This window comes from Mchenga conophoros, linkage group LG1 (assembly GCF_057382185.1).
Source record: "Mchenga conophoros isolate Kocher_MC1m ecotype Shallow Benthic linkage group LG1, M_conophoros_male_GT1.1, whole genome shotgun sequence".
NCBI lineage: Eukaryota > Metazoa > Chordata > Actinopteri > Cichliformes > Cichlidae > Mchenga > Mchenga conophoros.
The window spans coordinates 22,466,282-22,494,087 of NC_140526.1; the positions used below are offsets into that span (position 1 = coordinate 22,466,282).

Below are 27,806 nucleotides of genomic sequence, written 5' to 3' on the forward strand. Positions count from 1 at the left end.
TGGTCTCAGTCACTAGTTTCTCACTCACTGAATACAACACTCAGTTCAGTTTTATATATATGTAGTGCCAAATCACAACAACAGTCACCTCAAAGCCCTTTATAATGTGAGGTAAAGACCATACATGTCATGATCCATGTGAGTTTTTCTGTTCTGGCTGTTTCTCCTGGTTACACACCTACACCTCGCCACCAGTTGTCCATCTGCGGCGATCAGCAGGATGGTACTAAAGACCAGCATTGCCATCTGCCGTATTAGGAAAAAAACCACCTACAACATGATCCCTTATGAGCAAGTACCAGGCAACAGTGGGAAGGAAAAGCTCCATTTTAACAGGAAGAAACCTTGAGAAGGACCAAGCTCAGACAGGGGCAAACACCCACACAGCTGGATGAACATGATGTTCATTTTGTAAAGTCTAGTCTTAATAATACTTGAACAAGTATAAGTATGCTTTAGGTTGGGCCTACCTTATTGTATGTTGTAACCAAATGATGATGCAGTGTCTCCTCTGTTTCTTACTCAGATCCATCTTTGGTCCTGGTCTGGTTTTAAAACACATTGACCAAAATACTCAACTACAAGTCAGGGGTTCACAAACCTCTGGAAGAGGCCTGAGTTGTTTCCATCTAGTCCATCTTTTTGATGCAGTCTATGTTCAAGAAGCGAAGCCATCACCATAGATTATTGTAAAATGCAAAACTGTACAGCAAATAAAATTAAACACATTCACAGCATAGTGATGAAAATTATTTTAGTCTAATTTCATCCAATATGACAGCTCCCCTGTTTACATTTTATTCGAGTCGTGAGATGGGATCACTTGACTATATCTGTGATGTTTTGACATTTTTAACGTAATTTCCTGGGGGTGGGGAGTATGGCTTGTTCTGCAGCTAATCATACTAACCTTTAGGCTAGAACACAGTATAGCCGTGATTTCCCTGAAAGAACCATGAAACGTGGTTTTGACTGTCCAGGTAGTGTGCATGCCTGGGTTCTCCTGCATTTGAAGCCAAAAAGACCCTTCAGCAGCGACCTGTTTATCTGTTAGCACAAAACAGCAGGTATGTTTCTTTGAAGCGCTCATACTGACTCATGTGGATCTGGGTGCTCATTGCTAACCATGCTAACTAGCATTAGCTATATAAATATCAGCGCTAGCCAGGGTTGCCCACTGTCCCGTTTTAGCTGGAACATCCCGTATAATGAGCAAAATTGGTTCACTATTGTTTTAGATGAGGTACTGATTAAACTGAATACCAGTTTTTGCATTTTTATTATACTAAAAATGCAAGTTTTTGCATTTTTATTATACTAAAAATGCAAAAGCTTGCTGTGCACTGTGCTTCTGGCACGCCGGTGTCCCTTATTTGATAGTTAAAAAGTTGGCAACCCTAGTGCTAGCTGGTATTTTAAAAGCCACTTTCAGCTTCAGAAAAATAAGATGGCAAAGGTTTAATGACGACCCCAAGGCTTTGAAACACAAGGCCACAAAACAAGGGATGTACAGTCTGTGTACCTCAGCATTATACCTGTATACTGTACCTGTTATTGTTACTGTAAAGGCTGCTCAGTTTATTGGGTTAAACTCTTCTCCTCCTATCCAAATATCAGTGTACTTGAAGAAGACTAAGGGAAAACTGTAAGAATCTCCTCAATACAGTGTCAATGTAATATTTTGATTTTAGTTCTTTATACATTTTTATTCAAACCTCAAGTTATCCCTTCTTTAAAGAAAATAAGCAAATTTAAATAAGATGCACATTATATCATGCTCATTTCCTCATGTCAGTCCCATCTCAGTCCATGTGAATATGAAACAGCATAAAAAAGTCAAGTCTGAACCTGATCCATCACTTCTCTGCAGATAGTGTTATTTTCTTTGTTTGTTTGTTTTCATAAATGTATGAAGGTCAGTAATATAATGTTCCTACTACCAACTACTCACATACAGGCACAAATGAAAACAGCAACAGCTTTGGACAGTGCAGTGGACCGTAAACCATTTGTGCCAGTGTCTCAGAATTACACAGGTGGATCAATAATCCCTCACAGAGGCTATTTCATTGCAAGAATGTCCTCATTTTAATTAAACCGCTCTCTCCAGAAATACACAAGCGCACACGTCTCTGTTGCAAGCTTTGCGTGCTAGCTGGGTGTGCCCTGAATATAATGAAGCAGGATTATTCTCTCAACCGATCATATCAGTAAAGGAGGAATCCCAAGATCAACACCAGATTCTGGAGGTAGTCACATATGGGACACATATTTCCAGATCCTAACACGCTTTCATCTGTGGATTTTGAGCATGTTGTGGGTTCGGATGGACCAGACACAATCTTTAGGTTTCCTACAAGAGCTGCAGCGCCCAAAAGTCAAGGTGTTTTTAAAGAAGGCAGATGGAAAATGATCTCTCTGGATTGAATCCATATTCTAGTTCTTGTACACGGTGTACAAACATGCTAAAACATTGAAGACTGAGGAGAAGAGACTGCCTATAAGAGGTACATAACATAAATCAGTGATTTATGCTCACATTCACATTACATGAATATTTAGTGAACCATGAAAGCACATTTGGAAATAAAATTTTATACTTATGAGAAAAACAACAGACACAGCCCACAGTGACTTTACCTGTTATCTTTAAACCTGACATAAGGTGCCAGATGTTTAACCCTCCACCACAAGAAGTCCAGCAGATGTTTCACCGGCACTGTGTGCACTGGAGGTCAGTGCAGTATACCCTAAGATTATACACTAACCTGACCTCTTAGTAAGACAGATGCTCTTTCTATCTTTACCGCCTTCTGGGCTTTTTAAAATTCAATTCAAGATTAATGCCACTGCTTTTTCTTTTCATTCTTTCTTCATTTAATTTCATTGGAACATCTGCTGATGCAGATCAGTGCCTCGCTCATGTGAAATCAATTTGAAGCAGCGCGTTTCAAGCAAGCAGATCAGCAGACCCAGAAGGACACTGAAACTGTCCAGAGATGCGCGAACCTGCCGGTTTGTTCTCGCCACCTTCGACTGCACAGAGGATACAGAGAAGGAAGAGATGCCGGTTCACATAATCAACCAGACCGTCACACGAACAAAACCAGTAGCACTGACAAAATGTTCTGTGACTTGCACAGAAATATGATATGCTGGCAAAGAAAAATCTGTTTGATTTTAAAGTGTGTGATTTTAAAATCAAACAGAGTCATGACCACCTTTACCATTACTTATAGAAAGGACGTCATTTTCAAAAACAGAGTTAAAAAGTGATTCACAAGATAGAAAATCAACCAGCAATAAAACATCTGACAAAAGCTGTGGTTGATAAAGGGGAGATGAAAGTGAGCGAGAAAGTAAATTAACAATGTAAAAACAGGTAAATTAAGCTCAAATATAAAGTGTTTTAAACACACTTTGTAAGATGTTGCATCACTGAGAAGAAATAATAAAAAAAAATCATTGAAGCCAACATAAAATAACTCAAAGGGAAAAAAATGTGTCTTAGAGCATAGAACATAAGGAGCTCGCCAATCTGATCTCCTTGGGGCGGTTGTTCCAGAGAGCAGGGCCCTGACAGAAAAAGCCCGGTCACCCTTGGTCCTCAGATCAGATTATGGGGTGACCAGCAGAGCCTTGCCTGAGCACATTCAGTGGGTCAGCTGCAGCATTTCATATGTGAGATACACTCAGCGTATTTATTGGGATTTAAAGAAATGCACTGCTGTGTGTGATCTGCATAAGAGTGAAAACTAATATCTATTTATTTTTACATGCAACCAAAACTTGAATGTTCAATAACCTAATTCTAAATATATTTTTGATATTGTTTGAGCACTGTATGCTGGAAAAGTCTGCTAATATGCTCACAGCGGTTCTGACTTATTCTGCAGACCTCTAAAAATACAATCTACACTTGTGAGGTTGTATTGAACAAGGCCTTCGTATTTACATGAAGGTAAAAATAAAGAACTATTTAATCCCACTAAACTATCTATATACACCACTGATGAAGTGACCAAAGGAAGTATCAGGTGTCATGCTTTAGTTTGGCGTTACCACAAGAAAAGTACTTGAAGCGTATAGATGTCGCTGTTCTGTTTGTTCTCTGAAGCCTGCCATTAAATAGAATAGGTCCTTTTTAATTCCTGCAATCCATGCCACTGGCTCTACTGGCTCTTCCAGAACTTCGTCCTCCAAAGCACTTTTCATATGGTTTTGATAAAATACAATTAATTTAAAGCATAGAGGAACAAACAAACAAGAACAAAGAATACAGATCAAAGCATAACAAAATGAAAGAAGTGTCAGTGTATATAATTAAAATATATACAGAAATATACTACAGAAGTATTGTGATGTATGTGACACAAATAATCTCTTACTCAGGCAGATTGATTACAGATGAACAGTTGAGTAGAGCTTAAGTAATTTTTACACAAAGACTAATTGCAGTTATTTAGCCTCTGGCTCTCGTCATCGTGCCAGGTATGGGCTTCTGATTTGTCCACCGCCACCGAAAATGTTATTTCGAGCACGTTTTTAAATTGTCACAGGCAACATGCTCAAAATGGTGCAGGCCAAGCTGCTATGACTTCAGAAATCCTCAGCATATTTCTGCTGTGCACACACACGCACACACACACACATACACAGAGAGAGAGAGAGAGTTATGATCCTCAGATTGTTGGGAACACGGAATTTGTCTTTTATGTGAATTAAATAAGATCTTCTTGTGGGCCTCTCTCCTTCCTGTTCCGCTTTCCATTTTATGTTCATTTCCATTCCCGGACAAAGCCGTCTCTCCACGGTGTATTAATGCCCATCAAAGGCCTTAATCAAGTTGCTTTGCCACAGGCTAAAGTCAAACTGGAGAGGCTAAAGTTTAAAGCTGTTAGTGCAGTGAGGATGTGGGCTCATGTCTCTTCCTTGTCCTGGAGTTTATTTTTAACCCCAACATCCACAGATATCTGGTAAGTCCGGTTAGTGGAATGAGGCGTCTGAAAAAACTGCACTCGCTGAAAGTGCCATTTCAAGGTCACTGACTATGACAACAGCCTTTTTCATTGTGCCATTAGGACAATGTCTTCATGTTTCACTGGGAAAGCAGAAAATTCATTAAATATAACATAATTACACAGGGCTTCCTTAAAAATTAGTCACGGCTGTGAGTCAGTAGACTCGTGGTTTCAAAGTATCCGGCTATAATAAATGTTTATGAAGAAGCTGCCGACTGTCTGCTGACATTTTCACTTCCTGAGTGGAATATTGGGCTTTGTATCAGTCCTAATTAAACTTTAACCTTTCAGTTCCATCTGCTACTTGATTTGAGATATGTTTTGAGCAATGCATCCACTAAGTGCACAAAATTAACACAAGACATGAATTTTACAGTCATAAATCCCCATTTCCCCCCCAAGTTAAGTGTGAAATTAAAGCTAAAGTAAGAGGAAAAAATGCTATAAATCATGGAATAGAAAAAGTCAGTCTTCATACAAAACTGCACGTCTTTCTGGTGCTGGTTAATGTACTTGTAATAACATGCAATTAAAACTATATTGGATTTGGTCAAATGAATTTTCATCAAGGGGCTCTAACCATGTGAACCTCATTATAGTTACTTAGTTAAACTTCTGTCATCAGTCGTCACTTCTCTCTAAAGGAATTTGACTAAATACTGGACTTTATAAAGACAGACGCAAGCCGAGTTTTTGGAAGTAAAATATGATCCATGAATGCATTCATTGTGTATGTGTGTGTGTGTGTTGTGTGCTTTAATGCTCCATTATTCACTGCAGGTGGGCCTACTGTTAGGGGGACGCTTCCACTCACGGTGCCAGAAAACTGACACGTAAATAATTTTTTAGTAGTGAGGACCACAATCCCACACGCTCTCGCTCTGACCTTCCTGGGCTGCAAAAAACAAAGAGTGTCCAAGGTTCTTGTAAGATCAGTTAGTAAAACTGTGGATACTTTTTCTGTTTTTTGTCCGCTGAATAAAAGGAGACCAGATTATGTTTGTGGCCAAAGCATGAAGCACCCTCTAAACACACCAAGAAAATTCAAAAGGAATAATAAATTATGCTACATTTCATCTTCATTTACAGCCATCACATTAGGTAATATTCTGACACTTAGGATACAAGTTTTTATCTCTGAAAGGATTCATTAATTAATCGATACTTTCTTGATTCACATGCAGTGCACAAGAAGCCACAAGCTCATCAGTTATCGTCAGGTTCTCTGCTAAGAAAAAGCCCAGACAGAAGTATACTGTTCTAGCAGGTTGACGATTAGTTTAAGTGATCATGAACTCTGGTTCACTGCCATAAATCGTCCTTCTGGCAAAAGAGGAGTGAGTTCAAAGCAATTAGATATTTGTTTGACAGCAAAAGATGCAACATAAACTGTTGTAAAGTCACTTTATCTCTTCCCTGAGGACAGTCGGTTTACAGCAGAGTGTGAGCCAGGTTTTCAGAGCATGAACATTGCATCAGACATGCAACTATGGACACCTTTCATTCTCATGGATTTAATTTGAAATCCAACCAAGTCAAAGAAGCAGATTTCTGCTCGTCTTTCACTCGCTTGCTTTCTTTTCTTCCCTCGGACATAAAACGCGTGTTTGCATGTGTCCACCATGTGTGTGGGACAGTATGAGCTTACTTGTGCCTTGAATGCAGTGTGTGTCCGCATATAATGTGAAGCGAGCAGTTCATCCGTCTTTCTTTCTGCTGCTTGCCCATAAGCTCTGTGAGTATATGCAAAACAAATGTGCACTCCACTGGAAGAGCAACTAACACACACACACACACACACACACGCATATATATATATATATATATATATATATATATATATATATATATATATATATATATATATATATATATATATATATATATATATATATATATATATATATATATATATATATATATATATATATATATATTTCCATTTGGCATGGGTGTCTATGGATAATGGAAAATATCAGTATTCAAAATATCCTGAATCAAATATAACAGACTCATTTTGAAGCTGTGATATAATTGGAGTAAAATGATCACTTTTTTATTATCATCAACAATATTTTTTTCTCTGAGACAAATTCATAGCCTACAAAAATTTCATTCATAAATACAGCAGGGCTTGAATTGTACTGCACATGATTATAGGTAAAAAGCCATTATGTACTTAATTATTTGCGAATAATAATTATAAATGATAATAAGGGTCTTCCAAATACTGAGCTGTTGATTAAAGTAGGAAACCTCAATAAGCCAACAGGATGTTTTTATACTGGTCAGGTTAATAGAAAGGTTAGCTAAAGCAGACCGGAAATATACTCACTTCTAAGTAATCCTTAAGAACGGTCGTTGTGTAAGATGTTCAAGCTTTTATTTTATACACAGTATGAACACATAAAAAGACAAATTACATAAAAATATTATTTTACTCCCAAACTTTTCTCTGGGCGTAAAATTATATCTCCTATGTCATAAAAAAAAAAACAATAAGGAAACTAATTCGAAAAATGAATTTTGAACTCTTTTATTCAGAGGAAAAAGTATTTCTGGCATGCTATTAAAGCTGTCTGTCAGCATGACAAAACAAATATATTAATTAGTATCAGTAATAACTCAAATCTTTCGGTGGTTTGTGCACATAATCTACCTGGATGCTGGTGTATTATTTAGTAAGACTGTAATAATAATAATCGTATTTAACTGAAATGTAAAAGTCTAATAAAGCTAAAATAGTTATCGCCACAAATCAAACTGGGGTTTTTTTCGCTGAAATTAATAGGATGCAAGTGTCTCCGAAACCCGTTTCAGTTGATAGTTCAGAGATGAAAACAAAAAGATCTTTTAAAGCAATACTCGTGTTATTCTGAAGCCACATACTTGGACCTGTCGGCTGAATATGGATGATTTGCCCTTGATGAACCATTGCGAATGAAGGATAAAATTGTCCCCTCTCCGCCCCGGTGCCATCACTCGCAGGCTATATATTCATATCCAAATTGCTTTATTGTCACGTGTTAAGCCCCACGCCCCTCTTCTTGCAAACTCCTTTTCCTTTTTCTTTTTTTTTTAAGAAAAAGAAAAACCCAAATGAGCGCACTAACTCGTTCATGTCATCAACATAATCACTTGGGAGAGGTCTCGAAGGCAGGAGATCTGTGTCCCATCCTCTAAGGGAAGACGGGTTTGTGTAACTCTCCTCAAACCTGAGGGGAGTTGTGGAGTGTTTGGTCAACGACAGTGCTTCCTGGAAAAGATCTGAATCGTTTTATAACCAAACCCAGCTGCGGTCTGGTGTGCGCTGCAGTCTCCGCGTGCATGTATGTATGCGTGCGTGCGTGCGGATGTATATGTGTGTGTCTATTTTCATCTGAATGAGGTAGAAGGAGAGGAAGGGGTTTCTGCGCTTCCCTTTCCAATAGAGGGAGAGATAGGAAGAGAGAGGGGGAGAGAGACAGAGAGAGAGAGAGAGAGAAAAGTTTGGTCTTGTTCTCCCTTTCACTCTTTTTTTTAGGCATGAACACTGAGACCTGCGTTTCATACAGCGATATGACATCCATGGATTCATATTATAGCTCCTCTGCTGCGCAAGGTAGGGATCACCAGACGGACCACTTTAGGACATTCCCAGCTACTGATACCAAATACAGCCCCGCTGCCTTCCTGCCCAACAAAGGTCAGGGTTACGGAGAAAAGTCCAGGAGCCCCTTCCAACAGGAGTGCCAGTCATTGGATGCCGCCGCAGCTGGGCAAGGCACTTTCAGCAAATACCACCTCTTCATGCAGAGGTCTTCTTGCAAAACACCCCCCGAGGAGGACAAACTGCACCAGGAGAGGGGACACAACGGAGCGCTCATCTCTTGCTACGGTGAGTGGGGAAATAATTAAGATGAGAAGAAACAAAACCAGATCAGAGTTTTAATCTTGTGTTTTCAGTTTAAAGGGAAGAAACTGAAAGGGCCTGTGTATCAAAGGGCACGCTGTGCAAATAAAAGCTACCGTGATCGCTCAGCATCAGGGTGTTTTCTCCGGAGGGAGTCAGCGCGGCGTTAGTTTTACGTCTGATTTCTCGATTAGGCACACTTGCTTTGAACCTGTCACTCACTGCTCCGCTTCTTCCCACAAACTCCGCGGGTAGCTATTAAGGGTTTAGGAGATTTGATCACCAATGGCACGGATGCACAAGTGAACAGGCAGAGCGCAGATCGGCGTGAATGGAGGAGTGTTCTGATTAATCAAACCAGTTATCCAAAACTGTTTTTTTTCTAACTTTCTGTCATCCGCAGAGAGGTGAAACTCAGAAGCATTAAAAGTGCCAACTGCAGCATATGCAGGCTCTCAAAGTGGCAGCGGTTCTGTGCGTAACGCGGTTAAGGAGAGCAATAATCTTCCCGACTATCAAATTGTCTCTTTGGCCATCAAAATTAAATTAGGGCGAATTTAATGCGATAATCTGCACTACAATCCTTAATATTGGAGTTGAGTCGGACAATTGAATTAACAGGTTTTCAGATGGCACAAATAGTGAGCCCCAAACTGATGATATTTTCATTTCATTGCACCGCCTGATTGGATCCAATTAGTTTAATTGCGAAGGGGCGCTGCTGTAATTGGTAAATGATGAGAGTGTGAATAAAACTTTGACCCTAGTTAGGTGGGCGGCCACTTTTAAACAGCATTTTCTCAGCGCATAAAACGCCTTTAACCTACAGCGAACTAAACGTAAGACGATATAGTGAACTTCCTTTGGTATTATCTGTTGTTCAAAAACAGGTACGTCATTTCTTGGTTAACAATAAGAAATATATATATATATATATGTGTGTGTGTGTGTGTGTGTGTGTGTGTGTGTGTGTGTGTGTGTGTGTGTGTGTGTGTGTGTGTGTGTGTGTGAAATTAAATATATCTCTATCTCTCTGAATGAAATATATATTATCTGGACTGAGTTTCGTTCTCGCGCTTTCTATATCTATAGCTCAGTGGACATCTGTGCTTAAACGTAATAAATGAAATACTGTAATAAATAATAGAATAAAAAAAATAACCAAAAAAGCGAGCTAACGTTGCAGAAAATTAATAAAGCAAACAATAAAATAAATTCAAGGAACAATAATTGTTTGATGGGAGGCCTCTGTTGTGTCGCCTTTACGCATGAAGTCATCCCACCACGATCGTCCACAAACACAGTCTGTTTATTTTATTTTTTTTAATTCGATGGGGTTTAGGGATGTTTTGACAGTTTCCGGATGTCGGCCTCTTTATAGCTTCACAATGTCAACAACATAGAACAGTCTTTTCAAAAAGGCATTCTGCTCCTTTAAAATGGCTCTTAAGCTTGTTATTATTCGTTAACTTTGGCGTAGATCTGATGGATCTAGAATAAAAATCGAAATAAAATGTTTTATGTAATGTTGTGAGCCGCAGTCATTAGACCGATACTTAAACTACACTTTTTTTCTTCAGTAAGAGCTATGAACTACTAAAGAACCAAAATCATTTTTATGATAAACTTATTTATATAAATACAAAAAAACCCCGATTATTGTGTTTTGTTTTGTTTTTAAATTAAAGGCTTAAAGAGGAATCTTGATATCATATTTGCTGCAGATACCCATAAAGAATTTTTTTTTCTAATGACATAAAATTTTATACCAGCTTTTCAGTTTCACTTTTCTTTGGTGCTTTATCATTTCACTTCCAGTTTTAAAAACTGGAAGTGAAAAACCTCTGTCAGGTTTTCAGGTTCTCGTGGATTCTGCTTCTTTCTGCGACTCAATACTGTCCAAATGCACAGTGAAGAAAGCAAGAAAACAAAATCCATATCCACGCTATCAGTGCTCGGGCATTAATACGACTCAGATGTCAACCTTCTCTGTTTGCTTTTATTTCTCAGCTCAGGCTTGACCCTCACAGAGCCAATCCTCCTTTAAATCTCCAGTTTGGAAACACGTGACATCCTGCTTGATATTTGCAGATCTCCTGTGTTGTTTTTTAAATCGGCGTTACAGTTGTAGAAATAAAATCTAATTCCCAGTTTAAACGCATAATTCCTAAAATACTGGAGGAAAACTGTGTGAGTCTGGGTGGTGCTGTGGGTGGTGGCTCCCTGTGCTTATCAGTGGCTGCAGGTTTTTCACTGATTTCTGCAGCGTTCACTGACTCGACATAAATTGAACACAGCAGTAAAAAATGCTGAACTCGCGAGCCAAGGGAAGAATTTATAAACGATCCCTGATGTTTTTATTGGAAAATGCTGGACTGTTTTACTTCCTGGCTCATTTCTTTTATCAAACCTGTATTTTACACACTAACTCGAATTGTCAGAGATTTGCTGTGTTGTTATAATTTGCGGCTTGATCCCTTCAGTCAAAGGTGATGTGATGACTGGTCTCCGAGCTGTCTGAAGCGCAGGCCAGCCATAATTGAGACACAGAGCTGCGTAACCGTCTAATAAACATTTACTTACATTAGAGGAACTGCAAACACGGCTATGTTGTTTATACTCAGCACACTGCCAATCATATTTTTACAGCAAATCAACAAGGCAGCTCTTGGAGCCCGAAGAGAGCTTTCAGCTCAGGCTGAGGGCTGACAGCCTGAGACCGACTGATAGACTGGGAGAAGAATATGAGAGAGAGCGCTGAAAGAGCAGTGTGTGGTTAAAAATACTGTTTGAAGGCTGATTTAAAGCAACAGTCAGGCTACATGTCAGATTTAATTGTATTAAAATATCTATAAAAAGAGCCAAAGTTATGGGTTCACATTCCTTAAAAAAATAAAGAATTAATTAAGTATTATTTTAAAAGAATCCCTCAAAATTTAATATACTGGGGAAAATATTCCATATGGAGATTAATGAGTGTTTCTGGACTACTGGATTTTTGTAGGTCATTTGTTTCACAGCATAATGTATATGATTTTACAGGCAAAATATTATAATATTTGCATTTTCAGTGGTGTATGGTTTTCCAACAGGTTAAACAAGCTGCAGAAACTTGAAACACTAAAAATAAGGGACCTTGAGAATTGGTAATTATTTTCCATCACAGATAATGCACGTTTTCTTTTTATAAAGAAATCTTGTCACCACCACAACCAGAAAAATATGCATGCGATTCACAAACTCTACTGTATGAAAAACTTTCAAAAATGGTGAAAAAATAGAAGTCTAGGGACCCGGTAGGTCACTTCGTAGTCTTAAAACAACCACCTACATGTCTTTGTGATCCTCTTCCTCTTTTGATGTGTCCATGTCTTCTCTCAGTGTCTCAGGGTGCTGACCTTTAGCTCGGCGTTCCTGCCCTCATGTGTTTGGAGAGGAGCGGGAGCTCCCCTGCAAGCGCACAGCAGAGAAAATCCATTTGAGCCCCCCCCCCATCCGAAACGCTCTGGTGTCAAAACAGAGCTCTTTGCAACATTTAGAATTGGACTCGAGCTTTGCACGCTGCATGGTTAACTACCCCAGCATGACAAAGTGCAGATGGTTGACAATTTAAAGGAAAAGAAGAAAGTTATTAGTAATCTGAAATATGTGAAATGTCGCACTGGAGGGATGAAAGAAGATGTTTACCTCATTTTGAGTTCTGATGGTGGAGAGTGCCAATCCAGAATCTGCCATCATAGGCTTTAGGCCATCCATATGATGAGCTTCATCCTTATCACCACTCAGTGACCTCCTCGTGCCTTATGAGTTGGAGTGGGGTGAGGGTTATCTTCTATTAGAGAGTAAAGGTGGTCATTAAGAACTCCCACCACATATCTTCCTTGTAGGGGTACAGGAGTTGAGTTTTTTCCTGTAATTTGTCACTCCTCTGTGCTGTTGCATGGAGGATTGCAGGCCTTCTTAGAGGAGATTTGTGCCTCATATACTTTTTTTTCTTTAGGTGTAGGCAGTAACATTATTCACTAAAGACATGCCGCTGTTGCAGTTGAAAGCTATAAAAAATTGCTGTTTGTTAAACTGATTTCTTTGCACAGCCAGAATTAAATACTGCTCTACTGCCCTGCAGGTATTAATATTTCATAACTTACACAGGCAGTTAAGGAAATTATCTTCAGTAGGACCATCATTTACATAATGCTTTCATTGCCTTGTGAGGTTTTGCCCCTGTACTCTTCAGCCTTTTTACATTTTTTATATTCCTTAACCATTTTTAGCCCCACTGCAACAATTTCACCCACTCGTAATGGCAATCTGTGCTGATTGGTTCGAGCAGGGCATAATGGGAACCAGCCACACAGCCCAGACAACTGAGGCACACTTCAGCAACTCGGTGACATGAGTGGAGGTGACAAGGACTCAGGATCATTTTACCATTTAGCTTAAAGTTTGGCAGGGTAATTTACATTAGGCTCGGTTTGCATGGCCGAGTGAGAGCAGCAGGGCAAAATAAAAGGCTCACGAGGACCAGGACTTCCTTTGGTCTCTTTGTCACTGCTTCATGTAAACTGACCGCTTACGCAGAACTAGAAGACTCCAGATTGGTTCTGAAATTTTTTGTACACTTATTGTTTAGCGAGGTGAATTATGGCAAACGGTTCAAATTTCCAAATCAATAACTTGTTGGGGTTTTTTTTTCTTTTCAAGATGTTCTTCTGTTGTGATTTCTGCTTTTTGAAGGCCGGGCACTTTCTGAAACTCTGATGATGATGTAAACATAAAGTTCAACTAAAATACACACAAAAATAGATTTTTTTCTTCAGTTTATTTAATATTTATTCTACAAACCATATTATTGAAACTCTGTGGTTCTTTTTTTAATGTTAAAATTTAGCTTATGATTTGTGATTGATTTAGTAGGATTCCCCAGTTTTTCTGTCAGTGTCAGCGTCTTTTGTCGGTCTGATCAGTTGTGGTATTTGTAGTATTCCTGCTGCTGGGTAATTAATATTTCCTAATCAAAGAGGCGAGGCAGTTTGGGAGTTTTTAATTTCCAAACAGAGCTGCTGCAGAGCACTTTGTTAGGACTGAAGCATTTTGGATGTTTAGCTGGTGGAAACTGGTTGCACGTTGTGTTCTCAAATTCACTTGCAGTTATTGAAACCTTGAGTGGAAAAAAAGCCATCACGCATGTTTTCAACACGGGTTTTGTTTTGTTTTTTCATTTTATGTACTGTGCATTCCCACGAAAAAAACAAAACAGAAAAATGTAGACGAGCAAGCTCTTCGCACTCGGAAGGAATGTTCTGTTTCGATCACACAACAAAAACATAAGATGGAGGAAATTCAGTTTTGTTCCAAAGTCTGGGAGAAACATTTGGAAGAGAGCTGGTGGGTGAGAGACAGGGAGAGCGATGCAGAGGGGGGGTGAGAGCGAGAAAGACAGAGATTGCGTGAGAGGTGATTTATCAACCTTTGTCTTTATGGGATTTTTTTTCACAGTCTGAATTTTTCACAGCCTGCTGAGATAGCTTATTGCTCTGTTGCAGAGAGGTTAATGGCTACCTGTTGCATGGTTACAAACACTGAACAAACAGAAATGTGTTCATGCTTCTTTTGTTTAGTATCAGGTTTTCCCAGTGTACAGCAGTGGTGTAAAAGTGCATTTTGTATGTTTGTATGTATGTAAGCACCTGATATTACAGCAAAGAAACCGAAGTGCAGCAATATCCTTCCAAAAGAGACAAGGCCATGATCGCTTCATCTTCAGCAGAGGTTGAAGATGTTTTTGGACTTCTTCTTCTTCTTTCTTTTTTTAAATGATGTAAAAAAAACCAACACAACAACACGGAGAGGATCTCTTATAACATACAGCGGTAAATTGTCTGATCCACATATTTAATGCTTTCGACACTAAACAAAGTGCAGGAATATAATGAGGACAGTAAATGTGTTGGTTGAGACCAAACCCGGAGCTAAGAAAGGATATCAGTGATGTACTTGGCACGCTGCATGAAACTTACATTTAGTGCTGATGTGCTTTCAAACTGCTGAATATGTAAATAAGTACTCATTCTGTTTAAAGGTTTCATTTGAGTCTATTTGATTATACGACACATCGTCTCACTGTTGTGCAACAATTAAAAATACTTTAGCTTTAACTAAAAGTACAAATATGAAACAATAATTCATTACAAACAATAAGTCTCGGGTCTGTGTAATAAAATAATGACAAAACACTTTATTTTACACATTATATTGCAAATCTTTCATTTTAGCAGCAGTCTGCTTAGGTCTGCATTTGTGATCTGTTATGGAGTTAAACCGGATGATGAGTAAAACAAAGAGCATCTGAAAACAGCATCATATTTTACATCAATCTTTAAGGCTTTCGTTTGACTGCCCAGCGTGCACGGCTAGGCTCTTCTAATGACCCCAATTTAATTTCTCTTTCACAAATGTAATCCAAATATACTCTGCTAGTGTTTTTTCTTCTTTCTCTACTTTTTGAGATATTTCCTTTTCACTTTGAATGACACGTTGTTAATCCCTCTCAGCCTTCGTGGGGTGTATGATTTATTGTGTTTCCTCTTAACACACCACGCTGACCCCAGTCATCCCAGTCAATAAAGAGGCCAGGAAAAGTGCCCTGTCACTTTACAGCCCTGTTAAATTTACACTTTGATGCTGCCCCTCGTTTTCAGCTTCGAATTAAGCAGCCCACGCCACGTCCCCGTCTAGCCCATAAGAGCGTCTGTTGTGCCCCGATGGCCTTGCAAAATTGCAAGTGTGTGAGACGCAGCAGAGCTTTTATTCAAGTGTGTAACTGTGATTTTCTAAATCCCTCCTGATCTCGTTCGGAAGAATTTTCTGAGTTTTATTTTATGTGTGCAGACCGTTCCCTGTCCGCGCGGCACAGAGCTGCACAGTAATTTGAACAGATGCTGGCTGGTAGAGTCACTGCATTGAAAATAGAATATTCTGTGGTCGTGGCTAAAAACATCTTCATGGCATTTTCATCTAAAAGAGAATAATTCTGGTGCGTGCATTTGCTGGACTGTTCTGGCCTACGTGAGTTAGAGACGCTGCGCGCAGAAGTGCTGCGCGCAGCGTGAGAGAACAGCTGAAGTCATGAGCACTGTGATAGAGGTTTTGATGGAGCACATGTTTTTCACAGTCGCTCCTTTCCTGCCTCTCTGAGAGGAGATTTGATCCTGACAGCACTCTTTGCAGCCAGTCTTTCTTGTGCTCTCTCTGCATATGGCATTCCCTGCAGGAGGGCCCACTGCTCTTCACCTTGGGCAGTGCCGGAGTGCTAAAGAAGATTGCATGGATAACAAGCAGGAGATTGTCACAATATCCCGCCCTGCCAAAAAAAACTTCAGTGACGCGATATAAACAATTGCCTTTGATCAGTGAGAGGCCTCATGATTTCAAACAGCCTGACAGCTCTTGCTTTGAAATATGATTAAATAACTGCATAGTATTTATGCTAGGAGAAAACACATTTTCTCCCTTCAAGCTCAACAGGGTATGTTAGTCATGGACAGTGAGGCAATGTTGGAAGCACTGGACCCCCAGCAAGCGGTCTGCACCAAAACACAGCTCCTGAGCCCATCAGGGGAGGCCAGATTTCTCTGTTCTCTGAACGTCGTAGAGCTAAAACGCATCTGGTCGGATGCACGCTGCAAACCGTGCAGCAAGGCAGGTTTTTACTTTCTTCCGTTTTCTTCTTCTTTGCAAGGCTGAATAAAATAAAATAAGAGCCACACAGCTTCTGCTGTCCAGAACAGGCCTCAGTATTTTTTTTTTAGTACCAAGCCAAATGCTTTGCCTGGTATTAATTGGAAAAATATGCTCGTTTTTATTATTCATATCCCTGCAAACAAGATAAGGATTGTAAACTATAAATTTGGTCTCTATTAGCTACTGACAGTCCAGCATTGTACTCGACAGTCAAGAAAACAACTGCAGCAAAAGTAATAAACAGATGCTCGCAAACTTATCTCGTAAAAATGTGTTAGAAGACAGAATTGAGTAGAGAAAGAGAGAGGGGAGGGAATCAGGGTCCCTTCAGCTCACCTTGTAGTGCATTACCCAAAATGGCTCTGAGATGGGGTCACTGGGTGTGTGTGTGCATGTGTGATGCCTTCTTTGCTGACCGAGCGCTGAGCAGGAGCTCACACAAACGCACACACCTCCCACTTCTAACCTTGCAAATTCTCAGATGAGCGGAGACGTCCTCGTTCCTGAAAATAACTCCCCCCCCCCCAATGGCGGGAATAGTTATTAACCAAGAGATGTGTTCACAATTGATTAGATCAGCGGGGCCCCAAAAGTCCTGCCAACTCAGAGACATGGCTGTTGAAATTTATGATCAGCTGAGCCATGAAGAAAGAGGGAGCGTGTTTGTAACTGAGACAGAAAGAAAGCGCAAAGATCTCTATCTTGCTTGCATGGCAAGAAGCCGCTCTGCAGCTATTGCATTTTGACAGTTTTGCTGCCAGGTGACTTTGCAGCCACATGACAGACTTCAGTTACACATACGACTAATATGAGGATAAAGTATTCTGTGTGTGTCTGTGTGTGGGTGTGTGTTGGATTGGAGGTGGTTTAGGAAGGTAAAAAAAAAAGAGTTGTAAAGAAAAATCCAATTTTCTGTCAGGCTCAAATTATAGCCTGAGTTTCTGCTCTCACCCCCCCCCCCCCCCAAACACATCGCAGAATGATCTACGAACTACAACTGGAGCCTGTAAGCAGCCAGTGATCAAGACCAGCCATTACACACTCAGACAGACAAACACACTGACGCGCACTCTCGGCTCTGCACACCAGCGGATTTCACAAGTCGCAGAATTTCCTCACAAAGAGCGAGAAATCCCTTTGTTCCACCCAATCAAACCCCATGAAATATCACAGCGATCGAAGGCATAAATCATCATTTATGAACACGCTGCCAGGAGCCATGTGACTGGGACGTTTAGTAGGATAGAGGATCAGTCATTTCTTTCATTTATTTACTTTTAAAGGGTGCTGAAAAAATGAAAAATGTTTGTCCCAAGTGCCCAGTGCTGTAATAGATTATATCTATCTGACTTTTTGAGAGGGTCTCAGATCAGAAAACGTTTAATATCAGCATGGCTCTAAGGGGAACAGGGCGATTTGAGAAAACCAAATAAGGCCACGCTGATAAATAATAGCATTTATCTTTCAGTAGCCGTGGGCGTGTGAAATACGCGGTCTTAAAACTCCATTTTTCAAGAGCAAAAATGTTGCAAAACCAGAAACCATTTCAAATCTTTGTGCCAATAAGAGGAACAGAAGAAAGGCCGGGGCAATAAAAACTTTCATCTTGTTCAAACTCCTCCACATGTGATTTGAATCAGTGAAGTGTGAATTGCTTCCTTAAATTCTGAATAATAGCATTTGGACAAACACCGTTAAAAACACATTTATTTTATTAAACTAATATATCTTCTCCAATAAAACATTGTGTGTCTAATCGTCAAGTTACATCCTTTTTGGGCAGTGTTATGTAATGCCTTTTCTTTACATGCATTTGGGGTTTAAAAAAAAAATCTGAACTTCAGACATTCACAAATATCAGTCCTGATACAATTATAGAAACACAAACCTCTCCTAACAGTTTTTAACCTTTTCCTGACTCACTAGGTAAAGACAGTTCTGGTCTGGCAGATTCTGACTTGGCCCCAGACTCCGACCCACCTGGAATGGACACCAGATACCTAGCTGTGAAGGATCAGGGCGTCAAGGCGGCCTCTGATAGGACACCAGGCACTGACTTAGCGAGCCCTCTGGAAAAGGCTGATGGTGGCGAAAGCAACAAAGGCAAAAAGAGGCGAAACCGCACGACATTCACGAGCTACCAACTGGAAGAACTAGAGAAGGTTTTCCAGAAGACACACTATCCTGATGTTTATGCTCGAGAGCAGCTCGCGCTCAGGACGGACCTGACTGAAGCCCGCGTGCAGGTACTGCAGCACACTCAGCAGCAGCTGAGGGGGAATTTCGCATGAAGCTAAATGGGTTAAACAAACTGCAGATAGAGCTGGAAAAAAAGGAAACACTGCACTTTATAATAACACACTGAGGCTGATTAAAAAACTTTATTTAGGGTGGTCGTTCAGTTTTGTGTCTTTAGAGACGTTAACTTCTAAATCAGAGGTGTAAAAAGAAAAACTAAGCTCTTCCACAGCTGAACATCACAACCTCATGGATCTTTGAGCATCTGCAGCTCGACACAGATAACGTCACTCACAGAACAACATGAGAGATTTATCTGGTAATGTGGGAGTCAGGGGAGAGAGTGGGGGAGTGGGAGCTAACAGAGGCCAGGGGGGCCCAGGGGGTAGCTGAGGTTTGAGCTGCCTGGGCCTCATATGTGCAGTTTTAGGAGCGCAGACTTTCATCAACATATGAGGAGACCCCTTTGACGCCGCTGTTTCTATTTTCCCCCCATCGCATTTGCACCTAAACGGTTTAATTTGCTGAATTTCTGATTTTAGCTTTGCCAGCGTTTGTCTGGCTTGAGGTGTCTCACTGGCCCGGTTATGACTGCTTTGATACATTCCAACATTAATGGGCAGAGAAGGAAACCTTCACTGTTTCTGTGCCATGTCTGTGTGTGGTGTATGCGTATGACTACAAAAGCCCCTGGATTTTCTCTGTTTTTCTTTCATTAAGTTCCTCTTCTGACAAGAATGTGTCCCTGCTGTTGTCTCCGGGGGTAAGGTGTGAAACTTTTCCCGTGGGCTTTTAGTGAGCTGGAGATTTATATGTGAATTCATATCTATTTGAAGGCATGTGATGTCTTCCAACAATGTACGGAGACAATATTATGGATATAGTTTTTGATGTGCGGGGCTGTCATACATGGGATGAGATAAGAGCTGGATTAAAACCAGTCTTCGACATGGAGTGGTGGCCAGCAAATTTCCACAGCGAAACGCAGGAAGTCCACGCAGCCAAAGGGTTATAACTCAACCCCGAGTCGCTCAAGGTATGCTGCTTGGCTCTGTTCTGCAGCTCGCGCTATCACGGACCTGCCCGCTTCAGATGAATGCAGCTTTTTACAGCCCTCGGCTCTCCCAGTGGTCTTCTTAAACGCTCAAGTTAAAAAAGATAAAAGACACGAGATGCCTTGTCAGTCAGAGAACAGTGTGCTCCACACACGCACGCACAAAAAAGCCCTCACAGCTCATCATTTCAACATCTGGAATGAAAAAACCAAAATGGGAAGAAAAAAAAAGTTGATCAGCTGATAAAAGAAAAACAGTCCACGACGGCTTTTAAAAACCCTTTGTTTAATTATAAAAACAAAAGACAAAAATCACTGAGAGTCCATGCTTAGGTTCGTTGCATGAAAACAGGGGGCTTTCAGTTAAACAACATCAGGGATCGGAGTTGTTTGCTTTTTCAGTCTTGGGGTTTCAAAGGAAGAGAGTGAGCCCAGCTCTTATATACAATATAGGAAGGTCAAAGGTCAAGGGTTTCAATAGCATCGTTGGTTCTGAGAATCAAGATGGCATCTAGTGTGGAGTCACCATCTCTAACTCACAACACTGATAAAAATGTATTTTTTCTATGAAGCCATTTAAAAAAAAAAATGAAATCATGTTTACACTAATACTGTGATTTGAGCTGCGTTCCTTATGGCGACAGGTTAAAAACCTCTAAGTATTGTTTACTTTACCTTTACTTAAAAATAAAAATAGGACCTAACAACATTAAGACTTAACAGGTCTTGCAACAGTACCCTGCCAAGACTGTTAGCCTTTGAGTTAGCGGGAGGTACAGAATAGGAAACACAAAAGTGTTTACAACATAGAAATGAAACAGGATAAAGCTTCACCTTCATATGGAAGCTTGTTTCTGCCACTCAAAAGAAATGTGAGTTAATGATCTCAAAAATCTTTCTTACTAACTTCTGAGAAAATTACTCAAATATAATCTCGAGTTATTATGTCCAAGTTTTCAGATAATAGCTTGAAATTTGATTTAGCATTGCCTGGTAAAAAAATAAATAAAATAAAAACAAAAAGACCCAAACTTTAAACCAGATCCAACGAGGGCAGTGAGGGTCAACTTTAGTTGGCAGGTATGACTGCTATAGCTGTCACCCACCTTTATCATTATGTTTTACACTTTTTACATTTCAGGCAAATGATTAAAGGTAACGCTGTGTTTAACTGCATGTTAAACCAGCAGCTGAAAATATAATGTTAGTTATTAATACCTTTAATATAAATAATATTAATGGTGTTAGCAAATCCTGTGTTGCTTTTGATCATGGCCTATTACAAAACAAGGCTGCAGCAATCTTTTCCAGCATGCATTACATTCCCAGTTCAGTTCTACATTTCTTTGGGTTTTGTGTCCACTGCTTGTCCTCATCTTACCTTTAATTGACACAGGAAATAAGACATTATGTGGTGGGAGGAGGAGAAACGAGAACAAACTCACATTTAATGAACAATAACACCGCTCAGAGGCGCTTCAGCGATATTATTGGCGCTTAAGAGTGTTGGAAAACCGAAGCCAGGCTCAGCCTTGGATTTCTTTTTACTTTGGCTTGGAAGCTGACATGAGTGACAGCAGAGGCAGGTTATCAATCCTCTGAGCCAGTCTCTCACTTCAAAGTGTTTTCAGCCCCATACAGCTCTCCTGCCGGGGCCAGTTTGGTATTTCTCTGCTCTTTCTCTCTGGGGCAGTAACATAAATAAAGCCTCATTGAAAGTCCACCAGCTACTTAAGCTGTCAAGGTCTTTACCAATTACTGTCACAAAGCAGCGTGTGCAACGCAAAAATATGTTCTCGCTGTATAATAGCCAACAGACTTGGCACGAAGCAAAGACTGAGCAGGTTCGAGCTGCTGGCGACACTTATACTGGGCCTTAGAGGTAGCACACAAACATTTTTGGAGTGTAATTATCGATATTAGTCCAAAAGAGCCAGCGTGAGCTTGCCTGGAGTTGAGCATCCTGAGTTGGACAGTGTAGAAGAGGATGCATTAAAACATAAGGGAAAGAAGGATTATGCCCTTTGGTCTGTGTGCTTCTTTAATTTAGTAGGGGACAGCGTCAGAAAGCCAGGAGTTTTGGCTTCAGGAAATTAAAAAGCAAAATGCAAACAAACCTCAACTTATAATCCCATCTCACCTTTCAATGTCCTTTATTGCCTGCATAGATTTATAGTAAAATATCTGGGCACAAAATGTGAGAAATCCCATCGGAGGGTAACTTTTTGGTGCCGAATTTAAAATATAATCAGTCCAGGCTGGTAGCTGAGAGTTGCAAAGGAAATCAGGTGACCTCTAAAGCGTGCCAGAGACAGTGATGATAATTTAAACAAACTAATGCTCTCGATAAACAACGCCATCGGGTTCAGACGTCTGTTTTTGGCGGTCAGCATATAAGCACTAAGGTGAGACGGAGCTCTGTGAAGGCAGCAGCACATTGTTTACATGTTTTATCGTCATTGTTGTCTTTATCATCTATAGGATTGTGTTCATTATTATTACAATTAAAACTAAAAATAATAATTCCTTTCTGCTGCAAGTTTACACCTAAGTTTGAATTTTTGATATGCTTCAAATAATACTTTCAGCCATTGGCAGTCTACCCACATAAGGGTCGTTTTCCCATTTGAAATGGAAACTTAGATTTGTATCTATAGAAAAGTATTTCCTTTAGATTTGAGGGGAAAGCTGCTGTTAAGAGTTCAGGCTCCTCTGACTGCACACTCTGTCCTGGATGAAAGTAAAGAAAACCTCAAGTGTTGCTGGTGGTTTTTGTGATATTTGGACCTTTTCCTTTCTCTGCAGGTGTGGTTCCAGAACAGGAGAGCGAAATGGCGAAAGAGGGAACGCTTTGGCCAGATGCAGCAGGTCCGAACACACTTCTCCACAGCTTACGAGCTGCCTCTCCTGACTCGTCCTGAAAACTATGCTCAGGTACAGTGTGAGCTCTTTAACACGTGTTCTTTCAGACCTCTCTCCCCCGACCAAAAGCTAAACGTAGACAGGGGTGATTTTTTTTTCTTTACTGCTATGATCCTAATTTCTGCTACAGACTGGGAATGATTCGCTTGCAATAAAATCAACTTTTAATTGCCTTCCGTTGCATCAGGAAAGTTGCTGCAGGTGGCAACAGTTAAAAAAAGAATCTCTTTTTCAAGGAGTTGTTGAACATTTTTGAGAAACTTGGCTTTTTTCCTTCATAGTAAGATTATTTTTAAGAAGAAAAAGGGCAAAGTATGTAGCACATTTTGTACGAAAGCACCTCTGTAGGGTACTGATTAACATGCTATGCTGTTTTTTGTCTAATTTTTTCAGGAGGTTCACAGTTTACCAACATTAACCCTCAACAAGGACACAAATAACTAATATATGTACCCTAATTACAAAATCCCTTAAGCATGTAAGGCTTTAGATTGGACTGTGCTGGGTTACAGGAATTGGCACTTAAAGATAAGGAGAGCCAGATAAATGAAAAATACACCTGCACTAATCTATTGTATACACAAGTGTTCGTGGGTTAAACAGCCAATGTAGTCTTTGCTTTCTTTGAGCGTGCATTCAAAATAATGAGGTGTGTGACTGCCTCACTCATGTTGATTTTCCAATTCAATTCAATTCAATTTTATTTATATAGCGCCAAATCACAACAAAAGTCGCCTCAAGGCGCTTCATAGATACAGAGAAAAACCCAACAATCATATGACCCCCTATGAGCAAGCACTTTGGCGACAGTGGGAAGGAAAAACTCCCTTTTAACAGGAAGAAACCTCCGGCAGAACCAGGCTCAGGGAGGGGCGGCCATCTGCTGCGACCGGTTGGGGTGAGAGAAGGAAGACAGGATAAAGACATGCTGTGGAAGAGAGACAGAGGTTAATAACAGATATGATTCAATGCAGAGAGGTCTATTAATACATAGTGAGTGAGAAAGGTGACTGGAAAGGAAAAACTCAATGCATCATGGGAATCCCCCGGCAGCCTACATCTATTGCAGCATAACAAAGGGAGGATTCAGGGTCACCTGGTCCAGCCCTAACTATATGCTTTAGAAAAAAGGAAAGTTTTAAGCCTAATCTTAAAAGTAGAGATGGTGTCTGTCTCCCGAATCCAAACTGGAAGCTGGTTCCACAGAAGAGGGGCCTGAAAACTGAAGGCTCTCCCTCCCATTCTACTTTTAAATACTCTAGGAACAACAAGTAGGCCTGCAGAGCGAGAGCGGAGCGCTCTAATAGGGTGATATGGTACTACAAGGTCATTAAGATAAGATGGGGCCTGATTATTTAAGACCTTGTATGTGAGGAGCAGGATTTTGAATTCAATTCTGGATTTAACAGGAAGCCAATGAAGGGAAGCCAAAACAGGAGAAATATGCTCTCTCTTTCTAGTCCCTGTCAGGACTCTTGCTGCAGCATTTTGGATTAGCTGAAGGCTTTTCAGTGAGTTTTTTGGACATCCTGATAATAATGAATTACAGTAGTCCAGCCTGGAAGTAATAAATGCATGAACTAGTTTTTCAGCGTCACTCTGAGACAGGATATTTCTAATTTTAGAGATGTTGCGCAAATGGAAGAAAGCAGTCTTACATATTTGTTTAATATGTGCGTTGAAGGACATGTCCTGGTCAAAAATGACTCCAAGGTTCCTCACCGCGTTACTGGAGGCCAAGGTAATGCCATCCAGAGTAAGAATCTGATTAGATACCATATTTCTAAGATTTTCAGGGCCGAGTACAATAACCTCAGTTTTATCTGAATTAAGAAGCAGAAAGTTAGCGGCCATCCAGGTCTTTATGTCTTTAAGACATTCCTGCAGTTTAACTAATTGGTGTGTGTTATCTGGCTTCATGGACAGATAGAGCTGGGTGTCATCTGCATAGCAGTGAAAATGTATGCTATGTCTTCTAATGATACTGCCTAAGGGAAGCATGTATAATGTAAACAGAATTGGTCCTAGCACTGAACCCTGTGGAACTCCATAATTAACCTCAGTGTGTGAAGAGGACTCTCCATTTACATGCACGAATTGGAGTCTATTAGATAGATATGATACAAACCACTGCAGCGCAGTACTTGTAATACCTACAGCATGTTCTAATCGCTCTAATAGGATATTATGATCAACAGTATCGAACGCTGCACTGAGGTCTAGCAGGACAAGCACAGAGATGAGTCCACTGTCAGAGGCCATAAGAAGATCATTTGTAACCTTCACTAAAGCTGTTTCTGTGCTGTGCTGAGCTCTGAAACCTGACTGAAACTCTTCAAATAAACCATTCCTCTGCAGATGATCTGTTAGCTGTTTGACAACTACTCTTTCAAGGATTTTTGATATGAAAGGAAGGTTGGAGATTGGCCTATAATTAGCTAAGACTGCTGGGTCTAGAGATGGCTTTTTGAGTAAAGGTTTAACTACAGCCAGCTTGAAGGCCTGTGGTACATAGCCGATTATTAGAGATAGGTTGATCATATTTAAGATTGAAGAATTAATTAATGGCAGGACTTCTTTGAGCAGTTTTGTAGGAATGGGGTCTAAAAGACACGTTGATGGTTTGGAGGAAGTAATTATTGAAGTTAACTCAGAAAGATCAATTGGAGAAAAAGAGTCTAACTTAACATCAATGGTACTAAGAGTAGCTGTAGATAATATTACATCTGTGGGATGATTATTGGTAATTTTTTCTCTAATGATAAAAATTTTATTTGTGAAGAAGTTCATGAAGTCATTACTAGTTAACGTTAAAGGGATGGTTGGCTCAAAAGAGCTCTGACTTTTTGTCAGCCTGGCTACAGTGCTGAAGAGAAACCTAGGGTTGTTCTTATTTTCTTCAATCAGTGATGAATAGTAAGATGTTCTGGCTTTGCGGAGGGCTTTCTTATAAAGCAGCAAACTATTTCTCCAGGCTAAATGATGATCCTCTAGATTTGTGACACGCCATTTCCTCTCCAGATTACGAGTCATCTGCTTTAGGGTACGTGTTTCAGAATTATACCACGGAGTCAGGTACTTCTGATTTGAGGCCTTAGTTTTCACAGGAGCTACAGTATCCAGAGTCGTACGTAGTGAGGAGGTGAAATTATTAACAAGATAATCGACCTCTGTTGGGGTAGCGTTCAGATAGCTGCTTTGCTCTGTGTTGGTACAGGGCATTGGAGATGATAACAGTGGGTGGATTATATTCTTAAACTTAGTTACAGTGCTTTCAGAAAGACATCTACTTTGATAAAGTCTACTCTTCACCGCTGTGTAATCAATTATTGTAAAAGTAAATGTTATCAGGAAATGATCAGACAGGAGAGGGTTTTCAGGAAACACTGTTAAATGTTCAGTTTCTATGCCATATGTTAAAACAAGATCTAGAGTGTGATTAAAGTGGTGGGTGGGTTCTTTTACATTTTGAGAGAAACCAATTGAGTCTAATAACAGATTAAATGCCATGTTGAGGCTGTCATTTTTAGCATCTACATGGATGTTAAAATCACCCACAATAATTATTTTATCTGAGCTCAGAACTAAATTAGATATAAAGTCTGAGAAATCAGACAGAAACTCTGTGTAAGGCCCAGGTGGACGATAGATGATAACAAGTAAGACTGGTTTCTGAGTTTCACAGCTGGGGTGGACAATGTTAAGCATCAGGCTTTCAAATGAATTAAAAGTCTGTCTTGGTCTTTCATTAATTAATAGGCTGGTGTGAAAAATTGCTGCCACACCGCCCCCTCGGCCTGTGCTTCGAGATTTCTGGTAGTTAGAATGGCTCGGGGGTGTTGATTCATTTAAACTAACATAATCATCCTGCTGCAACCAGGTTTCTGTAAGGCAGAGTAAATCAATTTGTTGATCAATTATTAAGTCATGTACTAACAGAGACTTGGAGGAGAGAGACCTAATATTTAATAATCCACATTTCACTGTTTTACTCTTTGGTTCAGAGGTGGATACTGTATTGTTCTTTCTTTGTGATTGTTTATGTTTAAGTTGTTTGTTGCTGGTTTTTAGTTTGTTTTTTTCCAACAATATTCCAGATCCAGAACCCTTCCTGGATCGGCGGCAGCAGCGCTGCGTCTCCTGTGCCGGGCTGCGTTGTGCCCTGCGACACAGTGACTCCGTGCATGACACCTCACCCCCACTCTGCCAGCGGGGTGTCTGATTTTCTGGGAGTACCGAGTCCCGCAGGTCACGTGGGGCAGGCTCACATGGGCAGCCTGTTTGGAGGATCTCCTGGCATGGCTGGAGGCATCAACACTTACGATCTCAACATGGACCCCGACCGCAAGTCCTCCAGCATCGCCGCTTTGCGCATGAAAGCCAAAGAGCACAGTGCAGCCATATCTTGGGCCACATGATGTGTTGACACATGCTGGATGACGGGGGACCTTGTTGACCCCTGAAAAGTCTAAACAATCCCAGAATGGAGTAAGGGGTGGCACTAAAATCAAGGCAACAGTGGCTACCTTCAAAAATGCTGCAATCAAATTATGTGGGGAAAAAAAGAAAGAGATAAAGATTTGGCAAAATCGGCAGTGCCATGTTTTTGGTGGCACAGCAGTGAGTGCTGTGGAAGCCCAGTGAGAAGGTGAAGGTGTGCTGTATAACAGGAGTTGCAGTGTAGTGCTGAAGATAGGCAAATATATATATATATATATTAAAAAAAAAGATGCTAGAAAAAAGTTCAATTAATCCAAAAAAAGAAGAAAAAAAAGAAAAGAAACATCCATGCACTTATTTGCTAACACAGACACAATTTCTATTTGTACAGAGCTTTTGGTATGTTTGTTTTGGTGCTGTTTTTATTCTGATCTTGTTATTTAAAATGTCCCCCTTTTTCCCTTTTTTGCGTCATTTAATTTTAAGTTTTGATTTC

General features: G+C 40.2%; 1 protein-coding gene across 1 annotated transcript; it reads left to right on the forward strand.

Moving 5' to 3' along the window:
• The first annotated feature begins 8,509 nt into the window (after positions 1-8,509).
• On the forward strand, positions 8,510-27,653 carry alx4a (ALX homeobox 4a). Its single transcript, XM_085270115.1, has 4 exons — positions 8,510-8,898; positions 18,583-18,902; positions 22,754-22,882; positions 26,968-27,653. Exons 1-4 carry the CDS (start codon positions 8,547-8,549, stop codon positions 27,286-27,288), a joined length of 1,122 nt encoding a protein of 373 aa, XP_085126241.1. The 5' UTR covers positions 8,510-8,546; the 3' UTR covers positions 27,289-27,653.
• The last annotated feature ends 153 nt before the right edge of the window (positions 27,654-27,806 follow it).

Excerpts from the sequence above, each read along its gene's own strand:
- alx4a (XM_085270115.1), top strand. The coding sequence starts at position 8,547 with ATGAACACTGAGACCTGCGTTTCATACAGCGATATGACATCCATGGAT. Across the intron at positions 8,899-18,582 it reads AGCGCTCATCTCTTGCTACG|GTAAAGACAGTTCTGGTCTG; the intron begins GTGAGTGGGGAA and ends CTGACTCACTAG. Across the intron at positions 22,883-26,967 it reads GTCCTGAAAACTATGCTCAG|ATCCAGAACCCTTCCTGGAT; the intron begins GTACAGTGTGAG and ends ACAATATTCCAG.